The sequence below is a fragment of the Echinococcus granulosus genome, assembly GCF_000524195.1.
Source record: "Echinococcus granulosus chromosome Unknown EG_S00002, whole genome shotgun sequence".
Classification (NCBI taxonomy): domain Eukaryota; kingdom Metazoa; phylum Platyhelminthes; class Cestoda; order Cyclophyllidea; family Taeniidae; genus Echinococcus; species Echinococcus granulosus.
The window spans coordinates 2,537,071-2,562,576 of NW_020170382.1; the positions used below are offsets into that span (position 1 = coordinate 2,537,071).

The 25,506-nt window shown below is 38.6% G+C and overlaps 1 protein-coding gene across 1 annotated transcript; it reads right to left on the minus strand. All coding sequences in view use genetic code 11, as the record gives it.

The window, feature by feature from the left end:
• Positions 1–198: 198 nt before the first annotated feature.
• Positions 199–25,312, minus strand: EGR_00615 (Protocadherin-1; the record flags this gene model as incomplete). The annotated part of the gene is made up of 8 exons (XM_024489864.1): positions 199–308; positions 449–503; positions 2,686–2,785; positions 4,707–4,818; positions 14,301–16,023; positions 20,173–21,433; positions 22,012–22,136; positions 25,262–25,312. 8 exons carry the CDS (start codon positions 25,310–25,312, stop codon positions 199–201), a joined length of 3,537 nt encoding a protein of 1,178 aa, XP_024355861.1.
• Between the last annotated feature and the right edge of the window lie 194 nt (positions 25,313–25,506).

Consider the following 25,506-nt stretch of genomic DNA (forward strand, 5'->3'; position numbering starts at 1 on the left):
TAACCGTCGCCGTTCCTTCTTTGTCTAAGGTACACTCAACACCCTTTCCTTGTTATTTCCTTGTAAATGGAATTAACGAATCAATTTCATGAAGAGATACTATCTCCTTTGTGAATAATGTCAAAATAAGAAGCCATAAAAGGTTTCGAAAAAGCAAACACGATTCAAATGCATTCATGTTTAACGTTTCTGAAGCCTCTAATCAAGTAACAGAACTGACTCGGCAGGAGGAGATACAGCTTCAATTCTCACTTGAAGGTCAACCGAGAAGGCACGGCGAGGCGCAGAGCGCCGCGCCAAGGCAGTGCCTTTGATCAGAAGACAAAGGAGAGCTGTCTTTGTTGCCTCGTTTCACGGCTAATAACTTCTTTCACACGAACACAAGAATAGAGGCGCGGTAATTTGAGTAGATGACGAGCTTGCATGATGTGATTTGTTGAATTTTTACCATCACCACCATCGCTGTCGCCTCCACCACCGCCACCACGAAAACGTTGCTGCTGCTGCCGTCGTAAAACGAAGAAAAATAATTGGGAGGATGGTGCTTCATCCCCAAATGCAACATAAAGCAAGGAAGAGAACTCATTTGGTGGATGATTTGCAAAATTGTTTCAATCTCAGCAGGAAAGGTGGCTGAATTAGCCAGTCAATTTATGATATATGGACGTTCCACTTGTTAAACTTCCAAACAAAGTGAGTTTACATTATCTTTAACCTTTTTATGTGAAACGCTTGGCAGTGAGATGTTTTTATTGTTGCTCTATCACAATTACTTGCAAAAAATGAAGCCATCGTATTACAGAACAAGAAATCGTTGAGTTAAAAACATATGCCTTATGTCTTTTAAACAGACAATAAAAATACCTCTGGCTTTTATCATTCCTGTAAAGTTTAAGGAAATTCTTGCTAAAAACTATATACTTTTTCAAATAAGTGAGCACAATCTAACTATCCACTCTAATTTAAGTGCTAGATGAAATGATGCAGTATTTACCTCCGTCAAAGTAATCAGCCTGAATTGGAGGGCCCACTTTTTAAAATCGGAGTTTCGAAAACTTAAACGTAAGTAAAATTTGGTGAATTTCCTTCCAGAATCATGCTCAGTTGAATAAGAACCCAGCGTTTTACCTGCAGCACAGTATTAGGTACAGCAGTCAGCATCTTTTTGACCACACTGCAGCACTGAACCTATTTTCGGAAAAAAAATGGCTCCTTTTAAAGCAAAACCAATGAGTATTTTGGGTTTTTAATTTACCCGATACTAATCTTCATGGTCACAAAAATGTGGTCAATTTATTCCTCCTACTAAAGGGTGTTTATTCAATAATCAAGCAGAGGAAAAATTTAAGAACTTTCCTTGGTTTTTCCGGTAATTAAAAACAAACATTCTGACTTTGTACCCTTTCGGTTAAAATACGTCTTAAATGCCCCTAGTATTTACACGTAACTTCATCCTAGAAAAGTTTAGCAGTTGCTCAAAAAGCTGTGAACATCGAAGGCATATTATCTTCTACGTTTTTCACATTAAACTGAAATATGTTCTTTATTTTTCACTTGCTAGCCGTCATGTTTACTGCAATACTACCTAATTGAATTCGATTCCCCGAGGTGTTGTTTGCTTTTAGAATTAGATGTTGATTTGTAGCGCAGCCAAATCTCACGAGCTTATTGCACCTAAAATCTACTCTATTTTCATATAATATACTCATTTTAAAAAGAGAGGAGTACATTTTTTGCAAATCCTGAGAAAAAATAATTATTTAATGCCTTCTTCAGATGATACAAAGTGGGTAAGGGTAATTGATGCTTACGTAGAAACAATCATTTATGCAGATTGTTTGATTGTTTAATCCTTTGGTCCGGTTACACGAGCACCAAAGGGCCACGTGAGTAGCCCCTCAGCCCTTCTGTACGTCCCCATTACATGTCCTGTCCTGGTATTAGAACTTCCTAAGTCTTTAGGAATGATACGGGTCGCCACATAACTTCTTTTAAAAAAATACAATAGAAATATTAGGTGGTTATGCTGTCCTATGTCATTAGGCCATAAAGAGGACGTGTTGCTTCACTTACGAGGAAAAATAGAAGTGGATAAATGTACAAACATGCTTTTCAAAATTCCTCGCACCCTCCATCATTAAATCACAGCCCCATCTACCATAGTAATTGAGTTGTGAAAGATATTTCGAAGGTACCTATTTGAAGTATTCTGTTGAATTTTAATTGCAGTCTTGAAGGTTACCCAGCCTTGAGGGAAATATCCCTCAAGTCATTTGAGATCATACTCCTTGCATAATAATGCAGGGCACTAACGCTGCTGAAAATGCATTGAAACAAGCCAAAGCGTTTACATTTAAACAGAGCATAAAAATAAAACCAAACAAAGATCCAAATTATTTGGGTAGAGAATTTACGACACACTAAAACTGCAGAAAATCTGTAAGTATGCCTTTGGTATCCAAGAAGTTGCAAAAATGACAAGCTATTTACCACGACTGTGGTAAAAATTCCTTCATTTTGTAAAGTTACCTATTTTTTGCCACGATCACCCCCTCAATTATTGCTTTTTAAAGTATAACTTGTCTCTTTAATACTTAGGACATATTTAGGTGGGAAATTTTTGCCTACAATAAGACAGTTTTTGCAATAAATGACGGTCGAAGATACGACATCAGTATTTCTTACATGAAGCACAGTCTTTGACGCGTCCTGCCATCGTGGTCTCAGAGGAACGTTGACTGCAATGGCCCTAGCACCGACACTTGCACTACCTAACTGGCTTATCCTAAAGATGCATGCAAATTAAAACCTGGTGTAATTATCTTCAATCAGAAACAATACCTTATATCTTTCGCATTGTTTTAAATGCAACCTATGCATTTGCAATGAGTGATTTTTGTACACTCAGTTACCATAAACGGACAGGGAACACATGTCACATATTTGTGACGTCAAATTCAGACAAGAAACTCGAGGATTGCCTACATAGCATATCATTCCTCATAAAAATATATATATATATATATAATGTCAATGTCCGTTAATTGATTCGATAGACTACGGATTAAAACGGCAACTCTAGAACTACCGGCAATAATTTGCTGAGATAAGTATTTGCGCGCAGTCCATCTTTTAGAACTAGGAAAGAGAAGGTCAATCTGTAAATTCCAAGCTTAAGTTTCAAAAATTAAATAGACAGTAAACAAAAACAGCATAGTATCACATCCACTGTCTTATTTTTCATGCGAAAAGGATATATTGTTAAAACCTTAAATATTAGTTAACACCAATGCTTACGGCACCATTAGGTTCAATCTCAACAACTAAACAGCATGCGACATGATCAGCACCACTACATAATTTTTTAAGTATTTTAGATTTATGTTACTTAAAACCTGGTTGTTCTAGTGTTTACAAGTAGTTTTTGTTAGTATTACAAGAGCAAGTCATTGCAGACTTCAAAAAATCTGATCTAGCATAAAGTTTTATTGATAATTACAGAACAATAACTTGTTAAGTTACCATAAAAGGCCAAAAAATGCAACAATCATAATTCCTTAGTTGAGAAATACAAAAAAACATGAACATTTGCTGAAGAAATATTTAGCGATATTCTGCTTTAATTGGAAGACCTCTGTTTTCAAAAAGTGCGGCTGGCAGCAAAGTAAGATGATCACTCGATCTGTTTCTCACTACCTTTGTATCTTCCACGAAATGAGAATAATATATTGCCTTTCTTTGAATAGAAATTCGAAGGTAGATAAACCTACTTAAGCGAAAGAGTTGCTTTGATGAGGAGGGTATTTCAAGGGCTAAGCTACTCCCTTATTTATGGTCCCATCCAATGGACTGGCAACTGGTTCCTCTCATTCGACTACTGAATACCTGCATGCAAAGTTCAAAAGACACTTTGCTGCTCTTCTTTTACCCCATCAAGATCGTAGATTCAAGACTGTTTTGGGCAATCCAAAAATTAATCGACTTTTAATGAGATCACTTTACAGGATTTGGATATTAGTTTAGGTAGTAAGATTAAAGGAATGAGCTTAAGGAAGTTTCCAAGTTATTTTAAGTGACCTGAGGGATCAAAACGAGTGTTGGTCCTAATTCTGTAATCCTCAAGTAACGATGTGAACATTTCTCTCCATTAACTCTCCACGGTATAGGTCCTTTTCTCATTTGTCATTTATATAAACATCTAAATAATGATGCTTTCTTTCGAGACCGTTAGAACGAGTCAAATTGCTGGAAAAGAACCCCAGCGACTACTGATCAGATTAATGCTTCCTCCTGACGTTTTGCTATGTAGAAAGGGTAAAGATACACTACTGCAAAATTTTGGGTGTGGGAAAATGACTTTTCAAAATCACACTGTAACCTTTTAAATGTGGTCTTTGCTCTATTGATGGTGATGATTGTGATGGGAACGATTTTGCCTTAAAAGTTAGGGACAGGTAATAATCGGCGCCATTAAGAAAACACCGCCCTAAATTGTTCCACCCTCTCCTCCTCTTCCAACTTCCTTCTATTCTCCCTGGCCTTACGCTACGAAGGGCTAATGCACTACCTTGCTAGTGGAAGAGGGGAAGAAGGAGGTGGTTTGCCATTAAAATATTCGCAGCATCACGCAAGGGCACTCAGCCCTCGTGTATTATGACACCTAGAGAGAGGAGCACCCACTCAAACTCTCTTTGCCCGCTACTCACATCGCACAAACATTAGGCGTGTCGAATACACTAAGAAAGGAGGGGAGAAGGGTCTTACCGGAGGATGGGATATGATGGAACGAGGTGAGATTATTGCTTTCCTCTCCTGGACCTAGCGCCGACAAAATGAAAACGAGGCTTGGTTTGTCAAACTAGCAAATCTAAGTACCATTTGAATCGGTCACAAAGAGTTTGGTAAAGTCTGTCTAAGCTGCTCTTTTGTCCGCTGAGCAGATCAAGTACCAAATCAACACATTAAAGCTAAAAAAATAGCAAAACTTTTGCTTAAAAATTATGAGCCTTTCTCAATTATGATTACTTGATTAGTAAGACACTGAGACTCTTTCAATGGCAAAAGAATTGTGAATAATTCAGCATTGCATATATTCTAAATTCACTGAAGGTGTCCGTTGCAGTCACTTTTGCGACCTAACTGTGGGAAACTCGACTGACTGAGGATGTATACCTCACAATGAAGAAAGATAGTGGTAGTGAAGCAATATTTGATTATACCGCATTAGGATGAATCTGAGCAATGCTAACATGAACCAGATCATCTTGGAGCCTCATAAAGAGGCCACCTTTTAAAGATGATGAGAGTTTTGAAGCATTACACTAGAGTTTTTACTATTACCGGGCCCCTAGAAGCTACCTTTACTCTTCGAAACCGAATGCTTTTTAAAGCTGAAGCTTAAAAAGCTTTTTTTTGTACGCCTCCTATTTAGGTGAAACTCACTAAAGGGAAAACTTCGAAAAGTTCTCTTTTCTATCGGCACGAGGGAACATCGTACAGATACTATGAGGATATTTATTGCCCAAAATTTGAACTCTCCCCTATCACCTGCATAATTGGGGGAACAAATTTACACAATCTTGTCTAAAAAAATTTTAATGGTTGTCATTGACAAAGAAAGCATGTTTGGCCCAAGCAATTCTGATTGGCCGTGTCATTAGCTTCTCCTTCGTAGTAATCACTTTGCTCTGAAGACCACAGATTTTGGGAAGAAAGAATGCAACTTTTCCCCCAAAATTTGCCCATGTACAGCGATACACCACTCGTAGGGAAGTAGAATAAACTTTTATAGTTTAATAGGCCGATAATTATTTTCTCATACTCAGCTTATTCTTGTGAATAATCTGCTTAATGGACTGAGTTGTTTGAGTTGGTTGCGGTTAACCAATCCGCTAGTTCAATTCTGTGATACGAATGAAAAAGGGGGAATTTTACACCACATTTCATTGAAATATGTCTATGAACTAGAGAACTTTTGTGCGTTTCTGCAAAGCTCGGAGTGGGATGGCTCTTTTTCATAAGTTTAAGAACACTTCATTAAATTCATGCCTTCACATTTCAGCCTTTTACCTTAAAGATTACGATTACATTTTCTGAAATGTTTAATTTTGAAAAGAGCATGACAATCTTTATGGTCAATTTATGAGGTACCTTAGTTTCTTTGGATAAACTCCGAAAATAGGGTGCAGGAGCATGATGAATTCAAAAAGGAATGCCTGCTATTGTTACTTAATTTTCGGCTGATAGTAGGGTAGTGATTTGAGAAAGGAGTTTATTGCTTTCTAAAACTAGATCCATCTTAGTGGCTCCAGTAAGTTAAGATTTCCCAAAAAGCCATTTTATGGAATAAGTAAATTATTTGGGAATCGGATGCATGCAGCGTACACCTTAAAATTGCCTTTGCTTAAGGTATTTCGTCAAAAAGCACTCAGAGTTAGCACATAGGGTTGCCAATCAAGCCTGGTTACACTTCTGAGCTGTTCACTTTATGTGCGAATGTTTAATTTCAAGGAGAGCTGATAGAGAGGATTGACAGAATGGAGATGTGACGAAGCTTCAATCCTCCCGCAAGTGAGATATTTCATAGGTATAAGATATGTGAACTAGTGTTTCATTTATTTCGATTAATTTTACTCGTTCTGGCGATGGCCGTTGAAGTTTCCTGCTTAAGTTCGGGTTATAGTGGATGAATAAGCAAGAGATCCAATTGCTTGGCATTCAGCAAGTGAATACTTCGGGCAATCGATTCTGCCTGGAGTCTACTAGACGCGAAGAGAGCATAATCATCAGGGAATGAGATGGTGAATATCCTAGAGGTATGAGGTTTTGAGGGTGTGGATCGTTTGAGGATTATCAATGATGTATTAATTCTCCCGATGAGCAGCACAAAAAAGCTATTTTCCCACAAGGTGTGTAGCAAACAATCAAAACTTGACAGTATTGTTGCAAGGCGAAAGTAGTAAGGAACAAATTAATAGTTCCTCAGGCTTATTATGTCTTCTGTTAACCAAATGATTGGGACTCGTTTGCTCAGCTCCTAAGGCTTACCAATTGATAAAAATGAAAAAAAAATTATCAAAGCGCGGTTATTTACTATAACACCTCCATTTGAATGGAACATCACCCAAATTTAATTACATAATCACCTCTTAAAGTTATGTTCTGCTACTGCATTGATTCCTTTCAATTCTTCCCTCTTTGGGCATTGGCCATTATTGACGTCAAAATTAACTTCCACCGTAGACCAAAGGTGCATTCAAAGGAGTCTTTGTATGATTTTTTGTGTCATTTACCTTTTAAATTGCCATACAACATTCTGCTTTTTGGTTATGAAAAGTAATTTGACTGCGGTGTTTTTTTAGGCAAGTTCCGAGTTGTAGTAATGATACAGCGGTCTTCTGGTTAGCCAAAAACCATAAATTGACCACTGAACTCCTATTCGAGTTCATGTACCATACAAATAAAAAGGCAAATAAGTGATTAGCTGTCAGAAATGTCCAAATTTTAGTCGCTGAAAAGTTGTTGACCTACAGATAACCAATTATGCATTCACATATTCTTTGACAAATTTTGGCATAAAACTGCCAACTATGGGCTAATTTGATATTTTTTTAAAGCCCAAAGAGATGTCAACAAGTTTTACAAGTCACAAAGTGATCTTTAAAAGAAAATAGTACTGATTAAATTGTCAAGCAGCTGTCACTACCGGACACAGACATAACAGATTGACGAAGGCTCTTCTATCCCCTGTTACCATAGAACATTAGCTTAGCTCAGAAAACAGCGCTATTTGTAATCTGAATGTCTATCCGTTTATGTAGTATTTCTTAAAATATATCAATCCTTATCTGCAGCGCGCAAAAGTGGGCGAATTGTCATTTGGTAGGCTTTTTGAAGGTCATTGTTTGCATTATCTTGATAGATGTGACCACAAAATTTACTATAGGCCTTGCTACCCAGTAAAAATTAAATTCACTTTCCTGGTAAATAAATTTAAAAGTGCAAATAGAATTCACTTTGAAATTACCACAAGCTGACCTATTGAATGCTCCTAAATAAAGACAATTACTTAATGGAGGATTTCAAGGAAATACTGATCTGTATCCTCATGCAATGCCTAAACAATCCCCACCAGTACATGAATGAACAATACAAACGTACATTTTCTATTAACAGAATGATTTCTTCTTGTCATTTTAAATAACAATATACTATGGAGTCGAGAAATAGAAGCAGAGAAGAGAGACGGGGGTGGAGGGGAGGAAGTCAAGTTATTGTCCTGGTGGCATGCTGAACACTGTAATTGTGGTGGCACAGTCGCATCAAAATTTCATAATGACAGATGACAAACATAGTGTTTGGCGTACCACTTACTTTAAATGCAAAGTCGCCACAAGAGTGAGACAAACGGCAGTGCTTGAGAGTGGAAGTTTTTTTGGAAAATACACATTGTTTTCTTTCAAACTGCTCACCTTTTGGAAAAGGTTTTTTAAGGTTGACCTCAAAATTGCACACAAAAGGAGGGCGATTTAAAAGTGCTGATAGGGGACGGGGATTCCAATATAATGCATAAAATGTATTTAAAGTTCATGCGGTTAATTATGAAATTGGATTTGATTTGGCAAAATATTGCCTGGTAGATGCATGCAACCTGACTTTACAATCAGCCTTAGGGGCGACTATATTTAATCAACTTTGCTTTTAAACTTAATGCAAACTTGTCTTTTGTGCTCTGATCCTTACTTGATCAAAATAAGGAGCAGTATGTTAATATATTAACAATTTTTAGGGAACTGGGTGCACGTGACCTTAAAGGACACTCATGTAATGTAATTACAATTATAATTAATTATGTAGTAAATGATCTCAAAGATGAATAAAGATCATTTTTAGAATTTCTTAAATGGCGTTAAAATAGAGAATCGCATGGGTTATTAGTCGGCAAACTACTTTGAAATTTTTATGTTGAGTAGAGACAGTACAAAATGGACATTTTCTGAGATTTACTGCTACCTTATTGCTTTTCTGGTTATTTTAAGGCTAGCTCAATTCGAACGGCGACTTTCAATCTCACTTTTAACTGGAATCCTAGAATTGCGGTACTATGCGCTGCAGTAAGTGGTGTGTTGGAACTTAGAAACCAATAATTTGCCGCCGATGCGGTAATTTGGTAGCTGATCCTGTCTACTCCACTCCAGACATTATTCGTCAAGGTGGTAGGCAATAGTGACGGTGGTAAGCTGGTGCGTGCTTAAGTGTGTGCAGAAAATAATATGCGCCCATGAAAGAAAAGCCTCCTCAACTTGTATGACTAAATGGTACCGGGGGTTATCTGCTTCTTTTCACGGAAGACCACAAGCGCCACTGTGATGACATCCACAAATACTCTCTATTCACTCAGAAGTGCTACATCTGAAATAAATGTCGTAGACCTTGCAGAGATGGCTTTACCTCTGTCCGTAATGATCTTAACCCTGACGGTTACCAGTTCACCACCATGGTATTCATTTCCGGGAACGAGGAGTCAGCTCATGAGACGTTTGATAAAAACATGCATTATCTAAGGTAAATTTGCACTAGAGGTAAATCTTTCCGTAGAAGGAAGAACCAAGGTCATTTGCGAACATTTGGCATTTTGGAAGTTAGTGCACGCTGCGTACCACAACAGCTCTTCTCTTCGCACCAGCCTAAAAGAGTTGGATGTTCAGCACTAAGCTGGAGGAGTTTTGTCACTACCGACCAGGACTATCTAAATTGCACCGTCATGGATGAAGATACCTAAATGTATCATTCTACTTAGGATTTGTGACAAACATGAAAGCGGTGGAGGTACGTGGATTTACAATCAACAGAAGGTACAGCAGGCTGTCCCATGGTGGTTCAGCTGTACTGGAAAATCACCATCGCACGTATATTTGTTGATGCAGAAGGGCTAAAGGTAGTTAGATGCAAATCAGCAAACAGTTCCTGGTGCAGTCGATAGGAGAAATTGTCAAAACAATCATTGTCTCACTGCCTACTTATTGCGCCCTCGATGCTGACAACTTTTACATCGGAGCTCTTTGACAAAGTACTCTTCGGTACATCCATTGTTTACTTAATATGATTTTCCGTAACACCCTCTAATTCATCAGCTAACACCCTGAGTGGTCTGATGCCCCAAAATAAATGCTGATTTGATTTCTAAATAATTTTAAATACTATGTTTTATCTTACTTATCAGTTGCTATCCTGCAGGCATAAGAATTTTTCATTAGAGATGATAGACCAAAAACCTAGGAAATGAAAGTTTAATTACTTCATTAGCCTAATATTTAATTAACATTATTGTTTTGGGAAAAAAGCATTATGTGGTTATACACTGCTAGACACCGTAATTGCTTTGAAGAATTCATTTTTTTATCTTGTCTGCTTAAAAAGCAAATATGATTGCCTAATCTCTTAGGGTACCGATTTCTGGTAAAGTTGCGAGGAATTCTAGCCTACACGTGCACCTTCAAAAGCTGGTTTAATGGGGCGATGGATTTTCCATTCCGTCCTTTCGTGCAAGAAAGGGGCAAACGGGACAGCGTGGATGGAAGAGTGGTGATAGTGGCAACCCTCGTGCGTCATTTCTCTCCATTGACTCATCTATTGCCATTGTGAAAGTAATGGGAGAATGCAGCGGAGAAATTTGGGTTAACTCCACCTCAAAGCGAAGGATTTGGCAGGCTTTTTTGTCACTTTGTGTTTGAGATTATGGGGTGAAAAAGTGGGGTTAGAAGCAGCTAAATAAGATCTTTATTAGAGCAGAGATTAATTTTAATTGTCACATCATATAAAAATGCTAGATTGTACTAGACTGTTGAATGGATCAACGGATAAATAAATACCATTACAGAGTTCAGTAGATGGGTGTTTGTTCCCACAATTTAATTTTTAATATCTAGGGTCCTCCAGTCTCCCGCAATTCAACTTTTACTGTGGTAGAGCTTAGGAATGACTATTCAACAATGCTGCTAAGCCCCCAAACACTTCCCCAGCACTATCAAAAACCAAACCCATATTTTTAAACCTTGTAACGGTTTAGGAGGCAACTCTAACATTTCAGCCAAAATGGATAAAGGTGTTATTTTAAACAAGAGCTCAAATGAAGTTTAGAATTGCTTATTTTTGGGTGTTTTGGAAAATGGTAATGAAGCTGATTCTCTATGTGTACTCGTGAGCGCACGGATCTTAGCTCATCAGAACGCTGTTTACTGCCATAGACAGCATTAATTTTTCATTAATAGTAACGCATTTCCTTTCTCACCGCATCGCGGGCTGTAGATGTACTTTTTATTTCTCAAACTTAATGACCTCATATGGACATAAAATTAAGTCTGCCAATGGAATTACAACATATATTCCCTAGATCAAGGTTCATTCAGCTGTTTGGGTGGTAAACTGCCGAATGCCATTTCTGTACTCGAGATTAAAGATGGTAGCAAAACAACGTGTCTTACAGATTGCTAATGAAAGAATAGCTTTGAAGTTAGAGCTTTGTTTTTTCGTACCCTAACTGCCCCTTCGAAATGTGATTCTAAGTATAGATGTCTTTTATTAGGTTACCATATATGAAATTTACGTAAGTTATGTCTCACACACAAAGGACAATCACAAATGATGTTTAATCTCCTGCGCCAGTTTTGACATTGAAATTTTTATTCTGAAGCCAAGAAAACTAAGCAAACTGCATGCTCATTCACCAAACCGTTAAAACTTTCTCCTCTGATGTTTTAGAAGGTGGCCTTCATATCACTATCGTTCAAATGCAACAGATTGGAATATTGCACGCATGTTTGAACCATTCACGGTTTGGGAATATTTGGCAAAGACGAACGTAATTCTTCACTGAAAAGTATTGAGAGTGGCGTATCACTGGCATCAAATCATTTAAATCACTTCTTCATGGCATATCTCCCCACTGCTGAGCACATTATAAGAGGAGCTTCTGAGGCCTTGCAAATAAGTTTAAATTTGTAAGGCAGGCTAGCTGGAATCGCAACTAGCAGATTCCACTAATGTTTTAAGATGTGGAAACTAGAAGTTGTAGAAAGCACAATTAGGAGTAAGATCGCGGGGCGATAACACGAGTCTCTCCTTCATAGTAATGCACGTGAACAAGCGCATGCAATTCACAAGTCCCTGTAAGTCAAGACTGGCCATTGCAACGAAAATCAAAAGATCTTTTTCGGTAACCTGATAATTTCCAACCCTCTTTTAATGTTCATGTGTAGTTGGAGATCAGTTTGTAGCTCCAGGTGAATGAAACAACTAATGATCAGGGAAATTAGTGAGCTAAAAAAGTAATGCGTCAGCTTAGAAGATACGGTGCTCAATAGAGTATATTAAGATTTTTGTCCAGATAATACAAATCAAAGATAACTTTCTTGAAGTTCTACCATTTGATGAAATCAACGCAAAACACCCACATTATCCCTCATTTTAACAATCTTAATACTCTGAATTTTTTCTCAAGATATCTTGAAAATGGAAGAAGATCGCTGGCATTAGGATGGTCCATTTTTTGGGATTGGTATGGGCTTATTAATGTCTTGTAATAAAAGTCCCATTCATTAACTTACCCACCTCACCCTGTCACAACAATTGATAGCAAAAATTAGAAAACGTTTGCAATACGGCCCGAAGAAGGCCTTCATTGCTAAATACACACCTATCTGCGCTTACGTAAAACGCCACTTCTTGAGAGCTGTTCTAGAATTAATTCATCGGCACTCATTTGGAAGGGTCAAACAAAGGAAAATTTAATGGTCCCGGTCGGTGTGTAAAAAGTGATAAATCCTAATTTTTGATTTCGTGTATACTTTGTATTCGGAGCATTCCCGTTCTTCCTCCAGTTGATCAATCAACTGTCGAGAAAGACAGCGTTAAACATTTCCACTGCCTAGAGTTTTATTTCTACTTCCACGACAAACGGTTAAGCTCATTTAGAGTTGCTGTTCTTCTACCCTCCCTGTCTTGAAATATCGCTGAATCAAAGACACTCCGAATAAGCCCTCGTTTACACGCTCATGAGCATTGCCCGATCACCTGTGTAAAAGGAGTCTCTACCCTGTAGATGAAATAAGCCAATAAACGAGGGGAGGTTTGGATGCATAATTTCTGGTGTGAAAGTACGAGTTGTCTTCACCATTCTATCAGGTAGTTCAGACACCTGTTCATCCCTCTAATGCTGCTTTAAAAGGGTAGAAAGAGTCCTATAGTATCAGGGACATTGCTCCTAAGAATATTGACCTGTTACTCTCTCGAGAATTCAGTCTTTGCAAGAGTTACTTTACATAGCTCCTTCATGTACAATTAGCCAATTGCGTCATTGGAAAATACTGGTCGATTTTCTGATAATTTACTTTGTTTTTTAACCATGGTTATATTTTTAGAGGGAAATTTATTGCATTTCCTTTATTAAAATATACATTTGTTTTAGATCATTCAGCAAGTATAGCCTGATATTCTGGAACGAGATGAAACTAAACTTTGACCATTCGTTAATTTCAAATTACCAATAAATTTTAATTTTGCCGTCTTTGCGATCTGCTTTTTTATTATTTTTGCCAATCAAAAATCAAGTCCCAAAAGTAATTCCCGAAGCCCAAGTTTATTCACTGCTCACTCTCACTTATCCCCATTTCCAATCAAAGTGCCTATCAAAGTGCTTTTAAATTTTGTTTTAACACATGGCCATTATATAGCAGTGGAATTTGTTAAGAACGAGATCTTGAAATATTTTACTCTATAGGGATGGGGGTTGATTAAAGCAACCTTTCCATGATATTGTTGGAAAATCACCAATATTCTTGACTTCTGCAATAATTTTAATCGCACTGGAGTGAAACCTCAGACACACCAAAAATAATAAAAATCAAGGCTACAATCTAGAAGCCTTCCTTTTTAATTTTAACGCTGCATAGAAAAGAGATTAATTAAGAAATAACCTAGCTTGGCAAATAATTGGGGCCGTTTGGACTAATAGATTTTGGAGGTTGCATGGATTTGACCGAAAGAATAGACTTATTTGGATTAGTAGAACCACAACAGACGCGGTCTACCCATTCTCTAATTTATTTTACACGGAAACTACCAAAAAAAAAAATTTATTTCAAGTATATGTACATTTTAGAAGCACTTGCATCACTATCCGAAGAGGAAAGGGTGGAATGTAAGCTAGCACTAGGAGATTGGGTAGTTTTGCCAGAGAGAAGAATAACCACCTCTGGAGAAAGTATTGCATCCAGTCTGGAGTGAGGCAAAAAGGTAATTACTGCCAGCCGATCCGTCAACGGGGTGTACATCTGGCGTCACCTGAGTGACCACCTCGTTTTGGCCAAACGGCTTCATGCACCAACCGGAGTGACCCGGAGTGGGAACTGTGTACTTCTGGTTGTCTGCTGTCATAGTGTTGTCGACTAAAGGGGCTGCTTGAGTGAACACCATATTTAGAGCGGGTGGTGAATATATAGCAGCGGAAGGTTCTTTCATCACACCGTCATCCTCTCGATGGTTATGATTTTGGTGACTGTTTTTGGCCCTAGAGCGTAAAAGGACCTTGATCATACAGATACAACTGACGATGATGACTAGAAATATCAGCACAGCCACGCTGATCATGATCACTGTGGTATGGGTCAATCGGCTTTTTGATTTGGACGAGGCTGTGACATTGCTAGCCGTCCCCGTGGAGAACGATCTACTCAGATGGACTGTGTCAAGAAGGGTATTTCTGGGGCTAATATACACAAAAAAGTTCCACGCAGCTTTGGTGGGATTTTGACCCATGTCGTAGAGGAGAACTCTAACTGCATAGACGCCTGGAGTTGGACCCCTATGATGCCAGGCTGTGGTGAGTTCCCCAGTCGCCTGATCCAGCTGAAAGTAGCGAGAACCGTTGGTGTTTTGCTGTAGAGTATAAATAACTGTGCCATTTTCACCTTTGTCTGGATCGTAAGAGCGTAGAACACACACCTTTGAACCATGTGGCGAGTTGGTGTACACCTGAGGATGGTATCCAACTGTGGTATCAGGATGAGGAAATCTTAATGCAGGAACGTTATCATTTTCATCAAGAACAAGCACTTGAACACTCTTGTAGGTTGTTCTCTGTGGGTTTCCTGAATCTGTAGCTACAAAGTGAATAGTGTAGCTTTCAATATCTTCTCGATCCAGAGGTTTTTTTGTCACCAGTAGACCTGTAATGTCGTTCATTCCTCTCACCATTCCATGGGATAAAAACAAGTTTCTGGCACTTCCCCTCTCACGTATAGTGTCAAAAGCATTACGAACTTGCTGGGTATTGTTTGCCGCGAGTTCAAGACGGATTTCAGAGTTCGGACCAATATCTGCGTCAGTGCATCTCACTCTTCCGACTACCACTCCAGCTGGAAGATTTTCAGCCACACTCAGAGAATCTAAAACCTGTATAGAGGGACTGTTGTCATTGATGTCTGTAAGACGGATGCGTAGCTTTACTGAGGTCGAAAGACCACCTCCGTCTTCTGCAGCAGCAAAGGCTTCAATTTCCTCGTTTACCTCACGATCTAGACATTCACTGTCCTTTACAGTGACTACTCCAGTCATACTATCAATGCTGAAGATCTCCTGAACGCTACAACGACGACCACTGCTGTTGATGAGGGAGTAGGTCAGACGAGCATGTATTCCTGCATCGGCGTCGTTGGCAGTAACTTGAGTCACCCTCTTTCCTTTTGGAGAGTGTTCCGGTAACTTGGCGAGGAGTTCCGTAACTCCGAACTCGGGGTAGTGATCGTTGGCGTCACCGATGGCAAGGGTGATGCGTAGAATACGTTCGCGTGTGTCAAAAGGGTCCGCACTGTCGGAACAGACGATCTCCACACTAGCGGATTGTGCCTCTTCGTAGTCGAAAATGCCCTCGGTGAAGACAAAGTAGGCATTTGTAGTGACTTCTTGCAGACGAAGGGATGCAGAGCCAGCTCCTTTTACCCGATTAGGAGCTGGTCGGCAGATCACCTTAAGGTGCATAATTATGCGATTAGTCAGCGACTCTTGCCTTGCGATGGTTTAAGAAATTGCAACTCATTTTGTTTAATGAAATGCTTTTGCTCATTTTTGCTATAAATAAATAAATCAAAGCCATAGTGATAGGAGAATTAATGAATATTTGCATGATTTTAGGCGATGGTGAAGCTCACTTGCCGCAATCTTTTTGATACTAAAAGAGGACTCTTAAATGCATAAAAGCTGCCAAGATTCTACCTAGGAAACGGATTTAAATAATGTCCAAACAAATTCATAAATACTTACAAACCGGTGTTTCCTCATCATTTAGGATGGAGGTTTTATCTTTTTTCGGTCAATGAGATACCATCTTGATAAAAATGCCCACTTGGAAGGCACAAGACTCCCTTTAGAAAAACACGGTCCAAGAGGAACAAAAAAATCGCTTAGTCCGCGTTTACGGAAATAGACCATCAGTTTAGTTTCTACACTTTAACACTGTAGAGGCTACTTGAGGAGTTTTATTCATAGCTCATTGAAATGTGCGATTCACAACCACTAGATCGCTCGCACTTTTACAGTGAAATCTAAATTAGATAGTACGCATATTTGAATTTCTTAATCTGTATGGAACAGCATAAACAATTGCCAAAATTAACATAAAGTCATAATCAAAAATTAAAATTAGTATTTATTCGAGTATATTTTGACTAAAATAAATTTATTTGGCGAAATCACAATTTGGAGGTGCTGTAAGGTCTTTGGGCGGCTTGAACCTAAGCTTCAGAAAAACACTACACTAAGAAATTACTTCTTACTGCAGTTGTTTGGAATAATCTCACTTGGCATGCTAGCAATAGTGCTTTCTGCCACCTGTTCAGATACTATGGCATTCACCGGAAAGATCTAAGCTACTGAAACTGGTTGCCAGTTTCCAGCTAAGACTGAAATCGAAATCCCTCTGATTAATATCCGATCCTGTTTATATTTTCACAATAAAGCTTCAAATATTATTAACTATGCTGTTTGTGACGCAAAACGATATCCCAAACAATAAGGCGCATTTGGTTTGATAAACTTGGAACAACGGTTACCTAAACATATAACGACAGTGTTTAAGAAATTGGATTTGTCTTTATCACTTTGATACCAATTAGTAATTCAGCAGAATGGTGTTACTCATCACAGATTTAAGAAAGGTTTTTCGTTGGAGGAACATTCATTGAAGCATTCATGAAGCACTTTTATATCAAAAGAATTTCAAATTACATTCAAAGGCAAAAAATTAGAATAAATTTGATGACTGGGCCTTAAATCACCCCTTTCTTCACTTTTTGAAAAATTTTATAAGGTAATGAGTTAGGTTCCTTATCAGAGGTCAAAAGAATTTTAAGCGTTTACGAAGGGTCAGGAAGGTGGTAACATGGAACGTGCTAGTCTCGACAAGTAAAACGTGCCTATATCAAAGAGGCGATTTATGTGTGCGCCGATATTTTCACAAGCCTTGTTTTTCATTTCCTTTAGTATGCATTTAAGAGTGAAAGATTTACTAAGGAGAGATATTTATTTAAGATGTTTGCAGTTATTTGCAATATTTGACTGTATTTTTCGATAAGGACTTTACGACTGATGCATGATAACCTGAGTGTAGCCAAATTTATAAAAGGAAGTTTCATTCGCATTTTACAACCAATTTTCAGCTTTCACTTTCATCATTCATGCATTTTTTTATTTTCCAATTTATTGCAAACAGAACAAAGTCGTCGCATACTCTCTCACAAATCACTCTAAAAGATGGGTTCCTTGAATCAAACTAATGGCCTGTGTGATTTTGAGTTGCAAATGAGGAATGTAAATGATTTCCTCTTCCACTTATTTAGCCATTTCTGAAATTCCAGAATGTCCTGCAAACCGCAGTGGATATTTTCTTGGTTACTCAATGTTATCACTTCTGTACTTATGTCATAGTGCACTTTGAAGTATGTATTAATTTTTGGGGCCAAATGAAATGATGCACCTCCTGGCCACGGTAGTCATCAGCGTTGGTATCACCGGTCAAAGCCTATTTGAAGTGACTACCCTATGGAGTAAATGGGTTTGAAATCACAGGGTATAAAGATTTGAATTTATAAGTGATTCTACTGTCTATCATTGTGTTTTTACTAAAGACATCATGAATGGTGGATCAGAAAATTAGCATTTATGCTTCTTGTAATCATTAAGTGGAAAAATCGGATGCACATTAGATCACTTGACTTAGATCGAAAAAAAGCACCTATTTTGGCTCAGTGAATTTAATTGAGCAATTACTATATCAAGAAGGATGTTGGGAGGTCAATTTTGGATGTTGGGAGGTAATTAAGATACGCCTGAAAATTGTTCGGGCATGTGTGGTGTCCGTGTGTGGTCCAAAGAAGTAATTTGCTTCCCTCATATAGGAGTTGAAAGATGTCTTCCTCTTTCTGAAATTATTAATTGCAGAACAACTCAATGCCTCACTGATGCCTATGCAAACCTGCCTTGAAGGGTTCACTTCCATTTCTGTCTCATCAAATATAATAGTTGCGAATTTCAGGTGTAAAAATTGAGCCGTTTGCAAAACTCTTGATATAATCGACCTTAAAACCGTCAAAAGAACATTTTCTATTTTCAAAATACTCTAGATAACACAGATTACGACAGTGAAATGAAAAAAAAGTGGCATTGTCTTTACTGCGAAACATGCCCATTGAAATGGCTGGAATAGAAATTCTCTAAAACTGTTTGAAGTTTTCGGACGTAACCTTATAAAAGAGCTGATGTAAACTCTAGATGTTATTTCAAGTACAAACACCCAAATTCAGAAAAGGAAAACATGTTTACTCGGGAGTCTGGGTTCCTTTTAAATTATTTTTAAGCTACAGTGGAGTTAAAAATTTCCTGTGGATGGCAATGATTTGGGAGTGGTGGGAAATTTAATACGTCGGTGAAATAAAACTTGGTCCTCATGATGTCTGACAGGGTTAAATTTGAGTAGAAAAGGGGAGAAGGAGCAGGAAGAGGATAATTGTCTTTTGGGAACGCTAACTGCGGACCATCAAACGTCACCAAACTCTTGGGAAAGTCACACGATCCCTAAAGACGATAAAACCCCACTCTACACGAGTCAGTGTGATGTGTTTAATGAAACTCCCACACTCTCGGGGTGTAGTTTGACACTTTTTAATGTTCAGTCGAGTTTTGTATATATGTCTTGTGCCATTTTTTTGAATGGTTAAGGTCCATTATCGGCGTTCACAGCTTAAAACCTAATTGTTCGTAAAGTATCTCAAGCTGTGAAACTATGTAGTAGGAATCTTTGAAAGCAGTCTCGTGTTGTTGGAGCTGTTTTTTGCTCAACATGTGATAAATCTCCTCCTAAATAACCGATCATTAAGTACACAAAAGGTAACCACTTTTGAGTCATGGGCCACATTCCAGAAATTTGACTTTTGACTTATCAATAAGTTGGCAATTATCAGGGGCTGGGATGCTTGGACTGATGCGGCGTAAAAATAACCACATAATCTTGTCTCTTCAGAATGTCCTGAGTTACGGCATCTGACACGTGTGTTTTTCATCCGCAGTAAAAGTGCTTAGCTCTAAATTGGTTTTATCACTTTTTACAGGATTTTCCTGCCACTTTGCCGAAACGGCATAATTTACTCCAAAAGGGAGCAGAACCGCTCGACCTATTCAAATTGGTCAGTTCTTAGGTGAACTCGGGTTCATAATTATGGAAGTTGTAGAACCAGCACAAGAGGAATAAGATATGGCAGGAATAATCAAAGTTACTGTAACTCTGATGTACTTCGCAATATATTACTTCCTAATGCCTTGACTTCCAACTTGTTAATCACTGGAATCATTTTTTAGTATTACCTCTTAGTTAATATCAAAATAAATGATTCCATATATTAGGAAAGAACTCTAGAAGTGCAGTATCACTATAATGAAGCGTTATAATTTTCATTACCGCTTTTTAAGTGAGCCCACGTTAGGAACCACCGCACATCTATGATAGAGTATGAGGATAGAAGAGAACAAGGTTACAAATTTCATTAAGATTAAGAATTTGATTCTTAGGCATTTACAGTACTGGAATAATTCTAACTACCACTGGAAAAATTGTTCACCATTTACCTTTCCCCTTGACACGGAATCGTCATCCTTGACATAGAACCTGACAACAGGTTTGGTGTAGTTGAGCCCCTCTATGACCGTGATGTTCTCCTGCACAACTAGACTTGGCAGATTATCATTGACATCCTTCGTGACAACTGTGAGTGTGGTAGTGCCCGAGCGTTTTGGTGTTCCGTTGTCCGAGGCTACAACAATCACAGTGAAGCGTCGTTCGCTGTAGACCTCGTAGTCTAGAATCGAGTTCAAGTAGAGAGCACCCGAGCGGCCGTCGATGGAAAACTTCTCAAATACTTTCGGTTCGTTTAGAGGACTCAATGAGTAGGTTATAAGACCATTGTCAACTGAATCCATATCTGTGGCAAGGAATCTGTACACAGGATCAGGTGAGTATGTTGTATTCTCAGCTAATTCGATATTGGAGATATTGGTCCTATCAAACACTGGAGTGTTGTCGTTAATATCCATGAGAACCACAGTGACAGAAAGGGATCCCGTCAGTGAAGGCTCACCTCCATCTATTGCAATGACAATTAGTTCGAATTCCTTATCAGCGGGGTTCTCATAATCCAATTCACGTAGTTGAATAAGGGTAGGAGGTGAAAGTCTCCATCCATGGGATTCACTCAAAGGATTAATCAGCACTTTCTCGTAGGTTAATTGAAAGAGATCTGCTGAGGGTGAGTTTGCCTTGATGCGGTACTGAACCACTCCATTGCCTGCGCTGTCCAAATCCACTGCGGAAGGAAGCATTTCGCGGGCGAATTTGGCACCCTCTTGTACGCGAATGGTAAAGTGAGGATAGCCCTGTGAGTTCAAAGGAAATTGTGGCGAGTTGTCGTTAATGTCAGCGAGGTGGATTTGAAGGTGCGCCAGCACTTGGTCGTGCGAATGCATCATGGAATTCTCGCTTTGTTCCACGATGAACATGACTCTTGCATGGATGATGCAAATGGCTGACTGACAGCAATCCAGAGGTCCACATATGTCATTGACGTTGTCACGGTCAACGAACTTTTGCGCGACTATGCTGCCATTCTTTGTAATGGAGAAGTATTCATTGAAGCGCTGGAAGCGAGAGGAGGTCACCACAATGAGGGAGAAGACGATGCTTGATTTGGGCCAGAGGGCGTGACAGATGTTGCCCACCGTCTGACCCGGCTTGATCTCGTCTACCATTTGAAACGTGGCAGAGGGTAGGGATGTTTCAGAAGTTTTGCCGCTGATAAATTGATCCCATGTCAAGAGAAGGAGTGAGAGTAACCTGAAAGTAAAAATGCATTAGGATTTTATTAGAGATACTGATTCATTCAACTTAATCACGATTATTTCACTATTTCATTAGTACTAGATATAAGGGAAGGAAAGTAGACAAACGGCTTACACATTGCGATAGCGCTGGAATAATTGCACGTATTGCACACATTAAGTGTTTGGCACCTAGCAGCCATTACTCTACGCATCTTACAGCCACGCTGCTTAGACAAATCTTGCTCCTTCGTTTCCCCACCTCATCTACTCACCTCTTGAAATATCATACCACCTCCAAGATCTACCAACAGTTCTGCGCCATCGTGGTAAAACAGCAAGCATAACTCTTTCTAACGCTTATTTCAGTTGGTGTTCTGCTGTTACTTCCATAGCCTTATGACAAAATGATTTCTTAAATTGAAAACAGATTCTAAGGTCCAACCGAAGCCAACATGGAGCATTAGAAATTTAACGAGGACGCTATTTAGCTAAAGATGCTTCTTCTGCCCTAAATCAAAGACTTTTCCTCAACTACTGCTGCTTTGAAGGGAGACAGGAATTTAATAAACATAAATTATCTACCTACTTTACCTACTCACCGTCGCGCACGCAGCTAGCTCGGGATAAATTGAGGGAAAGAGGAGGTAAGAAGGGGGTTGTGGTGGGTTACCCTGATGGATTTTAACTGAGTGTGCAAAGACGCCTTTATTTAAAAACTAGGCGGGCAGGATACGTGTTCCGTCGCGTTTCTTTTAATTAGGGTATCCTTGTCTTTTAAATGCGGATTGCGGATGATAGGCACTCTACTTGTGCTCATTTTATATTGGAATTAAATCTTATCAAGGGAATTTAAACAACAGTCCTTCTGCGAGTCCACATTACCTTTAAGAAAAAATGGATTTTGTGGATTAGAGTAGAGGATGGTCACTAGAATGCGGGGGATAACTGGTAATGAGGAAACGGAAAAAGAAAGTGGAAACATACATAATAAGGTAGAGCCGTCTCAGTGCCATCTATCAGCGCGGTTTTCCTGAAGGGACGCCGTCCTTAAAGCAAACTGACATAGACATTCCATCCGCCCAGCTCTCACCTCAACCCAGGCATGGCTGGTCATACGGCCGCACGAATGGCATATTGTCATTGGCTGGCGAGGGCACGCGTGTGCGTGTGAGTGCAAGCACGCGCCCGCGCACACATACCCAGAGGTCGAGTTCGAGACCGTAGTGTTGGATTACAGGGCTCTGGTCTGCTCTGTCTTTACCCTCGATATCAAAAAAATATTATTTAATGTTTGCGTGTTTAATTTATTTCTCCTTTCAGAGGCTAGACACTTTGACACTTCCTGTAACTGATTTTGAAGCAGTTCTACTTAGTGAGCAAGAAAATACACTGATATTTGCAATCATGAGAACAAAGTAGACCGTTTTTTTTCTCAAAATCAAAAAAAAATACTTTATGGCAAAGAAATCTAAGCCTTTAGAAAAGTAACAATTTGTCGACAGGCGAAAATCCAAACTATTTTCATTCTCCGTCTCAATGTCAGTTCCATCGATTCGGAAGTTAAAATATTTCGCCTAAATAATTTTGTTCAAAGCACGCATAAATCCCAAAAGATATCCACAATGAAGCTATTTCATATTGCTATTTGGTAATCAAATAATAATAGACTACTATTTGTTTCTTATTTCCAAAATACAAAGATTTAGGAGAGTATAACCCTTGTGATTTTTAATTAGCTTAAAAATTCAGGCTTCCTGAATTCCGACAAATGATAGAACTGTATTTTTAAGTAAAATTTCTCACAGTGGAGAGATGGTAATTGGGAGGTAACTGTGAGCACAGTCACAGTTCTCTGCTCTTGGAATGAGTTGAGCACATTTCCCTGGGATAAATTACTGCTCTCCTATGGTAACCAATGTAGCGATGTGAACTGCATGATTCCAAACAAGTGGTTGTTCACAAATTTTGAAGGGTCTGTATTACGTTCTCAAGAAACGTATTAACGCCTGAGAGAACACGCATCGATACAATTCAAAACCATCAAAGTATACTGTCCAAAATCATACTCGCTTCCTGGAGCAATCCCCACTTCTAAATAAGTAACTGATTTCTAATCCCTCACAATTTTTTTTTCCAGGGTGAATGACTCTTTTTATACCTGTTAACGTTAACACCTGCTTTTGATGGTGCAATCTTTTTATAAAATTGTAAATATAATTATTTTAAGCTCGATAAATGAATTTAATAATGCATTTTTAAAAACCTTTTATTGAAATATTTCTGCGAAGAGTAATGTTTCGACTTGGCTTGTGGTATTAAATGCAATTCATTGAATTATTTCAGCCAAATATTGTGTGCACCTAAAAGGATGTTTTATGTTAAAATGCTTTACCTGGAAGTCTCGGGATAGCTGTAATTTTTCCACGAGAAATAGGAGAGATCTCAAAGGCAAGACGGTCAAATTATCTTCTCCACTTAAACTCGTTTTGAAAGTCTCATTTAACAAGCCATTTTTTACAATTCGCGTCAGTTACTTCAAGTACTTTAATGCCATCAAAATGGCATTTAATTTGGCATTCGTGACGGTAAACAACACCACGGTCATTGTCAATGTTCTTCAATAACCCACAGAAATTTGAATGAGACTGCGGTCATTGGGAGAGATTGCCATCTCCGTTATAAAACAAAAGAATGGGTGTACGTGTTGAATTGAAATGCTTTAGTCGTTGTTGAATCGGCCGCATGGAGTGGAAGAGTTAGGCTAATTGGTTTGTTTACTTTTGATAACCCCCTTTTCATAGACAGTCCAAAATGGAATGGGTCACGTAATCCCCACATATATGGAAGTTTGGAGGAAGTGTTCAGAGGGATTTTTGAATGTACCCTATTCCCCATCCAGTACGGCTAAAATTTTTCTTTCCCAAGACAAAGTCTCAATGATAATCCATTTTAATGATGACTTGTAATGAATAAAATCACAATCACCATTATTTTTTTATTTTGAAGATGTAATCTCACAATACTTGGACAAAAGACTTTTATTTTTCTAGTAATTTAAGGAATAGTTAAAGAAAGACTTCCAGGATGAAAAATAATTCCACATACTCTTAACAACTAAACCTTTTGAGCTGGTTTTTAAATACACTCTACCTTGTAGCTATCGACCAGATTCCCTTGCAAAAGGGTTAAAAAACGCTAAAAAGGAGAGGATTAAAATAATCAAGACTAAAGTGCATTCATGGAACATGAAGAAATTTATTCTAGTGCCTATCATGTTCTCTGTAGTTTCGCAAAAAAACCTTCTTCTTACCGACATCAAATCGAGAGCAGCCACAATCCTTTGCTGTCATCACATGCGGGACTGACGCAGATAGAAATTCATGGCAAATGCAAAAGCATAGTTTGATTGCCCTATAACTATGGTTTCAAACCTTGCTTCATCCGTAAAGTACATCAGAAGGTATTAGCTTTGTTTAAGTTTCGATATCCACTTTATTTATGGGCTTTATTTGAAAAGTTTTCCAGACTATTATCATTTTCTGACATCGTCAGCACCTCCTACTTTGATAAATTAATGAACAGATATTTAAAATGGCGAAAGTGAAACACCGTTTTTCTGATTATTCTTGGATTGACTGCACTTGAGCTCAGATTTTTAGTTGACCTCCTTCATTAGAGGACTGTGACACCGGCCAAAGGGCTGGGCAGGGTTACGGGGAGAAGCTGGTATCAACCAATGGAAATAAGCTAATTCCCCTTAGGTATACCATTAGCATGAATCCACATTGTACAAAAAAGCTTCCTTCAGACAGATAGATCTAGACTGAAAACTTTTACCTACCGTATTTGCCAGAACACGATACATAAATCGACTACTACGCCTTTGAAGCATTGGAACATATTTTCTAAGCTGTAGCCATGCGTTTTAGTCAAGTCAAGAAGAGGAACTTCATCGCCTTCGGTCCATTAAACCCTTTGTCAACAATGGTTTCACTAAGAAACAATTAGGATGGCAAACCCGTAATACCACCAGTTTAAATTCATACTTAAGGCGATTGAGCAGCTTTTCCCTCCGTAGAACAGTAT